At 41.2% G+C, this 12,051-nt stretch overlaps 1 protein-coding gene across 1 annotated transcript in view; it reads left to right on the top strand.

Annotated features, from left to right (window-relative positions):
* LOC126483682 (methyltransferase-like protein 17, mitochondrial) overlaps positions 1-12,051 on the top strand; it is a 114,536-nt gene that overhangs the window by 30,638 nt on the left and 71,847 nt on the right. The window contains exon 4 of the mRNA XM_050106768.1: positions 11,357-11,627. Within this exon, the coding sequence (XP_049962725.1) occupies positions 11,357-11,627 (271 nt within the window). The remainder of the gene's footprint in view (positions 1-11,356; positions 11,628-12,051) is intronic.

Below are 12,051 nucleotides of genomic sequence, written 5' to 3'. Positions count from 1 at the left end.
TACAGGCTGCAGACGAAGAGGACGACCAAATTCCACCCATTACAACAGAAGTAGTGCAAGAAGAAATTAAGCAGTTACTAGCCAACAAAGCCCCTGGAGTGGATGCTATCCCTGGACGCATCATAAAGCAACTCCCATGGTCAGCCATCGTTCACCTGAAGGCCATCTTCAACTGGATACTTCGATCAGCTACATTCCCACGAGCTTGGAAGCACTCCATTGTAGTTGCAGTGCCCAAACCTGGGAATAATCACAAGCAACCCTCCAGTTATGATCCAATTAGCCTGCTACCACACATTAGTAAGCTCTTCGAGCGACTACTTGTCAGCCGGCTGCAACGAATCATCGCACAAGAGGAGATTCTGCCGCCGGAACAGTTTGGTTTTAGAAGTGGACACTCAACCAACCAGCAGATACTCAGGGCAGTGGAGTACATCACCACTGCATTCAATCATCGAGAATACTGCGGAGCTGTGCTGCTCGATGTTATTAAAGCTTTTGACAGTGTCTGGCACTCAGGCCTCATCTGGAAGCTTTGCCGATTCGGCTTCCCAACCAAGTACGTGAAGCTCATTGCCTCCTACCTAGAAGATCATACCTTCGCTGTCAGAGTTGAAGATGCGACCTCTGCTGCAAAACAAATCAAGGCCGACGTACCACAGGGATCCGTCCTTGGACTTGTGTTATATACCATCTATACCTCCGACCTGCCTGCAATTCCACAAGTCGAACGTGCCATTTATGCAGATGGCACAATGATCTTTACCCGCAGCTGCTGGAAAGAAGTACTTGTGCCACGCCTACAAAGTGCCTGCAATGCACTACAAGACTGGGCAGCAAATTGGCGCATCAACTTTAACCTGGCAAAAACACAAGCCATAATCTTCACATGGAAATGTACAATGCCTCAATGCTGACTCCGCATCTATGACATGGAACTCCAGTGGCAAGAGGCTGCACGCTACTTAGGAGTCCTGATGGACAGGAAACTCACCTGGAGGCAACAAATTGAAGAAGTCTGGCAGAAGGTAAACCAGCATATGGGGGCACTGTACTCCATTATCAATCAACACTCTGCCCTGTCCGTTGAAAACGGCCTGCTGATATACCGATTGTACCTAAAACCACTGTTTGATTACGCCTGTGAAGTGTGGGGTGGTGCAGCGAGAACGTACATACAGCGACTCCAGACGCTGCAGAACATGATATTACGACGAGACTGTCAGGTACCTCCGCTGTTCCCACACCGCTATCTGCACAAAGCAGCAGAAGAGAAAGAAGTACTTCAGCGACACCAACAAATTGCCAGACGATTTTATCAAAAAGCGGCAACATCCACAAACCCCCTTATAAGGGACCTTGGAGTCCCACTTGAACAGCGAGGACTACATAGACGTCCTATCGCACTCCTGGATAGGTAAATATAGACATCACAAAATAAGTATAACCAACTTCCCCATTGATGTTTAAAAACACGTCCCACAAACACCCTAGCCAAACACTAAAATAAGGATGAACACACACACACCCATACCCATCAGATGAGGAAGGAAATGCTCCCAGAGTAAAGCCTTCATTCCTTAACTTGAAGAAAAGCCACAAGACTGTGGACGGAATGTTCTCCTGGGTCTAAGAATGATGTATAACCAAGATTTGGACTCCTGAGATGTGGAATTAGTCTACAGTGAACCACTGCATCTTCCATGGGACTTGGTCGAGGCCAGCTCACTGCAGCTACCAACTCAAAATCAGATGGAATTCCTTCAACGGTCAAGAGACCACATCCCGACACAGTGCTCCAACAACTTATGTGCTCTGTGATTGGGAAACTGCGTGTATGTGATGCTTTGAACAGACAGTATTAAGCCACCGCTGCAACCACCAATCACTGGCCCATGTCCTACAACAAAGCACACAGACTTTAGACATTGTCGTAAATGGCAAGCCAATGACTGTTGCCATTAACCATGTCAAACCTACATACTTGTTCAAAGAAGAGCTGCTGCCATAGCACTGAGACTACAGCAACCTTCAGTACAGGTGACACAGTTCCTACCGCAGGAGCAACAACCAGCCGACGCTGACCGACAAAGAGTGCACAACTCATTCCGGTCACCATGTACACTTCCTGGCCCAGTTACGTGATGATGCTGTGCTTCTGTTGTGAGGGCTGATGTAGCATCTGCTAAGAAGTTTGTGTCAACTGGCGATGTTATAGTGTTCAGTGGTGCAGTCTTGTATGTGTGTGATCTGTGTTAACAAATGAGTTGCAGCTGTCAAACAGCTTCTTCGCCAACCACCAGGGGTGCTATTTTTCATAATATGTTCTATATTCTTTTGTATTGTTTGTTCTTTGGCTTGTGAATTTTTATATGACTTTGTTTATTCCATATTGTTATGTATTGTTGAGTACCAATTTCTCAGGGATACAGCGTCAGTGACCATTTTTTTCTGTTTTACCTCTTCCTGGGTTATGTGCACATTCAAAATGTTTCACCTGTGAGTTAAGTGTTTGGATTCATACTCAACTTAGAGATTAACCACTGGTTCAATCTGTTTGGTGGACACTGTTACTGAAATAAAGAGTTTTGTTCCGTGAAACCTCCAGACTTATTTTGTTCACATCAAGCAAAGGTCAATTGCCTCATATTGTGCTAATCCTGACAAAACTACCAGTATAAAATTATTAATAGCTGCAAATAACTCCACACACTTAGTGGAAAAGTAGTTTATTTTTGCGAGTTGTTCTTATCCATTTCAGTCTCATCTTTGGATAAAGTATGTCAAAGGTTTGTGTAACTATTCTTAAAGCACCACCAAGTGATGTGCTGCAGTGGTAAGATTTTGGACTCGCTTTCAGGAAGACAGTGGTTCAAATCCCCATCTGACCATCCAGATTTATGTTTTCTATGGTTTTCTTAAATCACTTAAGGTGGATGCTAGGCTGGGTCCATTGCAAAAGACATGAATCGTTTCCCTCCCAGTTCTTGCTCAATATGAACTTGTTTTCAATCTCTAATGACCTTGTCTTCAATAAGACACAAAAAACCCAGACCTTCCTTCCTTCCTTCCTTCCTTCCTTCGTAAAGCATCATGCTGGTCTGTGGAAATGGTCTTGGTGTGAGAAAGGGTAGAAAAAACATCTTTGGTTGTTACATCCAGAATATACTCTCTTGAGCACTAACATGTTGAACTAAAGTAATTATAATATTGAATTTGGTTTATTGCCTTATGGTATGCCTTTGGGAAAAATGCTCTTATTCTCTTAATGGAACAGCAGAAGAGAGAGAGAGCCACGATAAAAACTTGTTGAGTTACAGCACAACATTCATTTGAACATGGAACGCCAGAATGCAACCATTTGAAAGGTGTCACTTGATTTTAAATTCCCACCAAATAATGCGTAAAGGAATTAGTGTAGTTTCTACTTCTCCATCTTCCCTCTTCTTTAAGACCACACGTCTGGCAAAAATTCACTTGCAGTATATTAAAATATTCTCATGCCAAATGTAAGGTAATGCAGGTGTAATTATGTTGTTTAATATCCCAGAAGTTATTTTAGTGAATAACTTTTATTTATATGGTATGATGTGCTGAGGTGACAAAAGTCGTGGGATAGTGATATGCTCATACACAGATGGTGGTAGTATTGCATACACAAGGTATAAAAGGGCAGTGTATTGGTGGAGCTGTCATTTATACTCAGGTGATTCAGGCAAAAAAGGTTTCTGACATGTTTGTGGCTGCATGATGGGAATTAACAGACGTTGAACACAGAATGGTTCTTGGATGTAGATGCATGGGACATTCTATTTCAGAAATAATTAGGAAATTCAATATTATGGGATCCACAGTGTCAAGAGTGTGCTGAGAATACCACATTTCAGGCATTCCCTCTAACGACAGGCAACACAGTGTCTGACAACCTTCACTTAATGACTGTGAAAAAGATGTCTGTATAGAGTTGTCAGTGTTAACAGACAAGCAACACTTCATGAAATCGCCACAGAAATCAATGTTGGATGTACAACAAATGTATCCATTGGGAAAGTGTACCAGAAATTGATGATAATGGGCTATAATGGAAGACAATCAACACGAGTGCCTTTGCTAACAGCATGACATCATCTGCAGCACCTCTCCTAGGGATATGACCATATTGTTTGGGCCCTAGATAACTGGGAAACTGTATTCTGGTCAATGAGTCCCTATTTCAGTTGGTAAGAGCTGATGGTAGTATTCAAGTGTGGTGCAGACCCCAGTAGGCTGCTGACCCAAGTTGTCAACAAGGCACTGTGAAAGCTGGTAGTGCCTCGATAATGGTGTGGGCTGTGCTTAAAGAAATGGACTGGTTCCTCTGGTCCAGCTGCACTGGTCATTGACTGAAAGTGGTTATGTTCAGCTACTTGGAGAACATTTGCAGCTATTCATGCACTTCATGTTCCAAAACAACAATTGCAATTTTAATGGATGACAATGTGCCATGTCACCAGATCCCAATTGTTCGTGATAGTCCTAAGATAACCAGTTATTCTTGTAGATGATACTCTTTCAATGTATTGTTGTCGTTAGTGTCCAAGGAAACCTGTTTGGTGGTAGACTACCAAAAGCTGATATTTGTTGCAAAAGGCCATTAGAAGTCATGACCACTGTGTGCTGCACAAGGAGAAGCTGAGTTGGAACAAAAAGATGCAAAACATGACATTCATTCTAATGCAAAAGTATCACATATATAATAAAATTGAATGGAAACACATTTACTATTAATCTTTTTTATACTTGCTTGCTCCTGTACATACGAATGCTTGTTCATTTAGAAAAGGTCCAGGTACAGAAATGTTCACACCATAAATATTTATTGAAAAATTTTCTGACAAAAATCTGTACCTTTTCACACTCTGTAGCATTAAAAACACCAAGCAGAAAATAGAAGCATAATTTTCTAATTATTGTGAAGCAATTACCAATACTACCACACACAACTAATTTTGCCACCCACATGAACATAAAGTGGCATTCTCGAGATCAACAGTTAATAACTTGCTTAATGTTGCAGTGTGAGTGTTGAAGAAGAAGAAGAAGAAGAAGTCAAAGAAAAAGGAAGTAATCATAAAATCAATCTCATGCAGTGACTTACACTGATCTGAAACTCTATGACCACTTCCCACCACAAGATCGAATGGCATCTGGTAGTGTTGTGGTCATGTGACATGGTAAAAAAAGTATATAAGCTGAGCAGATATGAATGGGGAATCATTCTAGCATTGATACAGGCTGCAAATGGGAACATCCACTGATACAAGCAACTTCAACTAAACACAGTGAAAATAATCAATTTTTCATAAGATAATGTAATTGGACAGATAAAACATGTAATCATCAAGCGGCGGCAGGAGAACACGTAAAATAAAAATTAAAAAAAAAACGGTTTGACATTGAATCCTACCTTGAACAGTTCTGACCACAATCCCAACTTGATCCACCACCACTACCTCAAAATCATTTTTTACAAGTCTTCTAAGAATTGCTCACATTCAACATTGCTTCACAATTCTTCCTCAGGTCCCTATAACATGTCTTCTGCAGAACTTCAGGCTCTTCATTCATGAAAAGCTGATGACTCCAACATTATTCTCACAACAGACAAAGAATCTACTACTGTGGTACATGACTGACAAGAGTATGTTAGTGAAGATCTACGCCAGCTGTCTGACACCTCTACATACAGGATCTGCCATCAAGATCCCATCCCTGTGATTCGAACTAATGACACCTCAATCCGTGGAACTTCTTACTTCATGCAAACAATAAATCCCCACCTTTTACCTTCTTCCTAAGATCCACAAACTCAATCATCCTGGGTGGCCTGTAGTTGCTGGCTTCAGAGTACCCATAGAACATCTCTTTGCCTTAATTGATCAGCACCTGCAACCCACAGTACAAAGAGTTCCCTCCTATATTAAAAACACCTACCATTTCCTAGATTGTCTGAAATCCTTGCCCATCTCACTCCCAGCACACACTTTTCTTTTCAACATTGATGCCACCTCCCTCTATACCAATATCCCCACCTACATGGTGTGTCTGCTGCTGAACATTTCCACAGTCAGTGCCCACCTGTTTCCGAATCTATGACATCCTTCCTGCTCACCTTAATTAACTTATTAACAACTACTTCACCTACGAGGGGCAGACAAACAAAAAGATCAGGGGTACGGCCATGGGAACCAGGATGGCTCCCTCCTATGCTAACCTTTTCATGGGTCGCTTAGTGGGGGATTTCCTGGAATCCATAAGCTTTCAGCCCATGGTTTGATTCACATGCATTGATGACATCTTTGCCATATGGACTCATGGTGAGGCTGACCTGTTAAGATTCCTGGAATCCCTGAATACCTTCTCCCCATTACGCATCACATGGTCCTATTCTGAATCCGCTGCCACTGTCTGTGATTTTAATTTCATCCTCACAGGAGGCCAGCTACACACTCCTGTCCACATCATACCTACTAACACACAACAGTACTGACATTTTGAGAGTTGCCATCCTTTCCATGTCAAATGTTCCCTCCCATATAGCCTTGGCATTCGAGGCAAATATATTTGTTTGGATGCAGACTCTTTACAGTGACACACCACCATTCCCACCACAGCCTTCACTGGACATCATTACCCCACTAGCCTAGTTCAAAAGCAGATTTCCTGAGCCATCACATCCAGTCCTAGTACTGCTGATCCCTCCAAAAAACAACTTCAGAACACACCACTTGTCACTCAGTATTGTACTCATCTTAAATGTATTAATTAGGTACTTCCACAAGGCCATGACTTCCTAAAATTATGCCCTGAAATGAGATCCAATCTGTCTGAGATTTTGCCCACCACAACTAGAGTAGCTTTTCATCACCCTCCCAATCCCCACAACACCCTTGTCAGATCCTCCTCCTGCATCCATCTCCCTGCCCTATGGCTCCTACCCCTGTGATTGTCCCCTTTGCAAGATTTACCCTAGGCACCCTCGTACCATCATCTATACCAGCTCTGTAAATGGCGAAAACATATACTATCGAACTGACAGCCACCTGTGAAATGAGACATGTCGTATATCAGCTGTTATATAAACACTGTTTGGCCTTTTACATTGGCATGACTACCAGCAAATTGTCAGTTACAATTGATGGGCATAGGCAGAGTGTGTATACTGGCAACACACAATATCCTGTTGCAGAACATGCTCTACAACATGACAGTTGTGACCCCCATGCCTGTTTCAACATGCACCCTCTGGATTATTCCTCCAGACACCAGTTTCTCAGAACTCCGCAGGTGGGAACTAGCGCTACAACATGTCCTCGGTTCTCACCACCCATCTGGCCTTAATTTACATTAATTTCTTCCATCTCAGCATTTCTTCATGGTAACTACTTTCTTCACTCCATTTAAGTTTTCTACATCTTTCATTTTCTGACCTGTATATTTTTCACTGTCGCTCTCCCACCTCTGTTACATATAATGCACTAAGGTTTTCACACTTATTAACTCGTGCATGATGTTTAAGCAGTAATCTCTGTCTTGCATATTACCCTGTCTTCCACTTTTAAGTTCGTTGGTTTCCAAATATCGTCTGGTGCAGTCTACACTGATCTGTCATTCCTTCTCATCCTGTCTGGCAAGTCTCTCCTAATCCGGGCTTCATGGAGACTTTTTCTTACTCTACTCCTTTACCTAAAGTTCTCCAGTTCATTTCCCTTCACCTCTCTTCTGAAAGAAGGAGCCGCTGGCTCTAAAAGCTTGCATAAGTAAAACCTTTGTTTTATACATGTGTTCTTCTGCTGCCTCTTGGTGAGGAGATTTTTGACTAAAAGCTGATTGCTATGGCCTGGAACCTGGTAACTAGAATCTCAGGAAAAGTGAAGCTGGTTGGTTGTTCACATGCTAGTGTCATGAGCATCTATGCAAAGTGCTGAAAGGATGGTGCGACCATGGGTAGGCAGTGATGTGTTGGGCATGCACGCCTCAACACAGAAGGTGGAGATCGGAGTCTTGCCCATTTTGTAAAACCCGATAGATGGTGATCTGTGAAAGAGTACAGTGCTGGTCCAGGCGCAACTCATTCAGAGCACATTGCTCAGTGTGCATAGTTGAAAATAGGTCTCTGCAGCAGATGATCCCTCTATGTTTGCATAATGATATAGTCAGTTATGACTGCAGTGTTGAGATTGGACTGTGGATCAATGGAATCATGTTGCATCATTAGATGAATTGTGTTGCGTCATTAGATGAATCACAGTGCCTGGTTGGATGAGCTACATTTCTTATTACACAAGGTTGATGGTCATGCCAACATTCAGACGAATGGATGAATGGACCATGCTCAGACGCAGAACAATGGGTTGGTATTATGCTATGGGGAATATTCATCTGGGCTTCCATGAGCTCTGTGGTATGACTGCTGTGATGTACTTGAGTATTATTACAGACTATCAACATGCCTTCATGCTTGATGTCTTCTCTGACAGTCATGATATCTTCCAGCACGATAACAATTCATGTCATAAAGGCAGAACTGTGTTACAGTGGTTTGAGGGACACAATAGTGAGCTCACATTGGTGTCTTGGCCACCAAATTTGCCTTATCTGCACCTAATTAATCACATCTGGGATTCTATTGGGTGCCAGCTCAGTGCCTACAGCTGATAATTTACAAGAATTTCCTGGCCTACTCCATATTACTAGATTTCTGGAAAGCATTTGACACTGTTCCCCTATGCAGACTGTTAATGAAGGTACAAGCATATGGTATGGGTTCCCAGATACGTGAGTGGCTTGAAGACTTCTTAAGAAATAGAACCCAATATGTTATCCCTGACAATGAGTGTTCATCAGAGATAAGGATATAGACAGGAGTGCCCCGGGGAAGTGTGTTCGGGATGCTGTTATGTTCTGTATATGTAAATGATCTGATAGACAGGGTAGCCAGCAATCTCTGCTTGCTTGCTGATGATGCTATGGTGTATGGGGGATGACAAATGTGAGGGACTGTAGGTGGATACAAGATGACTTGGACAAAATTTCTAGTTGGTGATGGCTGGCAGCTAGCTCTAAATGTAGAAAAATGTAAGTCAGTGCGGATGAGTAGAAAAAACAAACCTATAATATTCAGATACAGAATTAGTAGTGTCCTGCTTGACACAGTCACATCATTTACATGTCCGGGCAAATGTTAGAAAGTGATATCAAATTGATTGAGCATGTTAGGATGTGGTATGGAAGGCGAAAGGTCAACTTCGGTTTATTGGGACAATTTTAGGACTGTGGTTCATCTGTAATGGGAACTGTTTGGGATCTGCACCAGATTAGATTAAAGGACGACATTGAAGCAATTGTGAGATGGGCTGCTAGATTTGTTAGCAGTAGGTTCAGTAAATGCACAAGTATTACAGAGGTGCTTCATGAACTCAAATGGGATTTCCTGGAGGGAAGTCTACAGTCTTTTGCCGAACACTTTTGAGAAAGTTTAGAGAACTGGCTATTGAATGATTCTGCTGCCACCAATATACATCTTACAGAAGGGCCATGAAGATAAAAGAAATTTGGGCTTGTATGAAGGCATACAGGCAGTTTTGTTTCCCTCATTCTGTCTATGAGTGGAAGAGGAAAGGAAATGACTACTAGTGATATAAGGTACCCACTGCCACACACCATACAATGGCTTGCGGAGTATGTATGTAGATGTAAATGTAACTGTAGACCTGCATATAAACTTCTGGTACCATATATATCCAGAAACTTACCAAGGACATGCTGAATCCACGCCTTTGCAGAATTGCTGCTGTGTTGGATTCCAAAAATTGACCAACATGGGGAAAATCTCTTACCGAACTGCCAAAATTTTTCTTAACATATGATGAAAGAATAAGTTTTCAAGCCAATGATAATACACAAAACAATCAACAGCCTCCAAGCTACCACTCAGTAATACCAAATATCTAGTGAGTACAAACTTATTTCTAATTCATGCCTAATCTTCTGTATTGGCTACGCTGGTAGAACTTTTACAAAAAGATTTTAAAACACATAGGTGTACTGTCTCAAGAACAGAAATAAATCCAGTTTTGTTTCACATCTTGCTCAATACAAAAAACATAGTAGAGAACCTTCTTGTACTCCATTTTGCCAATAAAGACATATACAGTTACCAGACAAATACAAATTTTTATCAAAACATGTCAGATTATATTCAGATTATATTCTCACAGACCAAACTGACAAACAATTTTTTTCCCTTCAAAACCTCCGATTACCCAAATACAGGTAACGTAGCTAGAAGTTAATCGTTTCTCTTAAATTGTTAGCCAGTAGCCTCTCAAATAATTATGCCTCTAATTTAAACATGTAGCCTTAACAATCCTATTTTTTAAAAAAATGGTTGTGGCCATACAACCATAATATGGAAAGGATAGATTGCTACTCGCCACTTAGAGGAGATACATGTACAATGAAAAAGATGCTAGAAATATTTCCACACTTGGACAAAGTGCACCTCCAGAAGTAGAAAATCCACATATATTCACACAAGCACAACTCATGTACACGTGGCCCCTTTCATCACAGTAAATACGAAAAGGATAATTTTTCTGTTTTAGCTCTGAGCTCTGTCAAGGCTTCGTTTGTGACACAAGATATGGCCTCCTCTGTAAAGACAACTTTACAGAAACCAAACTTAGAGATGGTTGACAAGTTCTACTCAGAAAATTGGGCGAGTATTCTATTGTAGGCTACTTATTTAAAGGATACCTTATCTCTGTTTTTATAGATGGTGTTACTAGTATATATGTGAGCCAAAAATCCAAGGAAACATGCCATGAATAATAGATAGATTTACTGTGTAAGGTGACTCAGTAGCTAAGGCACTGTGGCTATAGTCTGGTTTAAGGGGGTTTGAATTCCTGTCCGACCATGCATATGCTGTGGTGAATAGCAGGGTGACTAGTTTGAAATGGATATATGCCATCCCCTTCACAACTGCTCAAGACAAAAACGTGGAGAATTTGTAAATGATGGATACTAAGAAAACAAAAATCAGAATACTTGACATTACGTGCAAAACAGGTCACTCTCATTTGTTGCCTTTTTTAAGAGTCACTAATTTGCCACTTATATTCTGGTTGGCCCTATTTTGAGGTTTTCTCAGGTACTGAAGCAGCATCTCTGGTTCTGAGTGTCTGAATTTCTATGTCCACCACAGTATGTTACAGCCAAATTTACTACAATTTACATTATTACATTTTATGATGTTGGTCCTCATTGTATTTTTAGCATTAGAATTTAATATAAATATTGAATTTTTTGACAGATGGCATTGAAAATCCTCTGTTTGGTGTTGAAGAAAAGGAATTCTTCAGAGAAAAGTACAAGGGACTGGTTCAAAAAGTGCTGAAACAACATTTATATAAGTGGCAGTCCATAGAGTATGACAAAACAAAATCACTTGTGTACTTGATTGGAAGGTCAGCTGCGGAATATGCTGTTTTGTTCAGAATAATGAAAGAGATATCTAAAAGAGTTCCTGAATTCCAACCAAAGTCACTATTAGATTTTGGATCTGGTGTTGGGACAGCCATTTGGTAAGTACTATAATTCCAGTTTTTAAATATGATAGTTGCATATTTCATTTAATTATCAGAATGAATTATCTGGGGAAATGAAGTAATGTGCGCACACTTGAAAGCCGTGCCATTAGCAGTGTGTTGTCAACCGCAAGAATGTGTTGCGTAAAGGCAATGCTGTGAACTTAAGATAGAGCCCACCACGGACGAGTGCCTATTTAAACCCTGCCATGCTGTACTCATGCTCAGTTATGTTACTACTGCCTGCATATATTTGTCTTATCTTACTGTGTTCACTTTATGTTATGGTGGTTGGTATACGTGCTACAGTCTCATAAAATTGTACTAATAATCTTGGGTATATTGTGTGTTGTCCAAGCTACAATGCAAGTGATGACTAGTGTGGGATTGTTCTCCATGCGGTCTTCAGTCATCTGTTGCG

This window comes from Schistocerca serialis, chromosome 1, assembly GCF_023864345.2.
Source record: "Schistocerca serialis cubense isolate TAMUIC-IGC-003099 chromosome 1, iqSchSeri2.2, whole genome shotgun sequence".
In the NCBI taxonomy this organism is placed as follows: domain Eukaryota; kingdom Metazoa; phylum Arthropoda; class Insecta; order Orthoptera; family Acrididae; genus Schistocerca; species Schistocerca serialis.
Note: the sequence above shows the minus strand (reverse complement) of the source record. Positions and strands in the feature narration are given on the sequence as shown.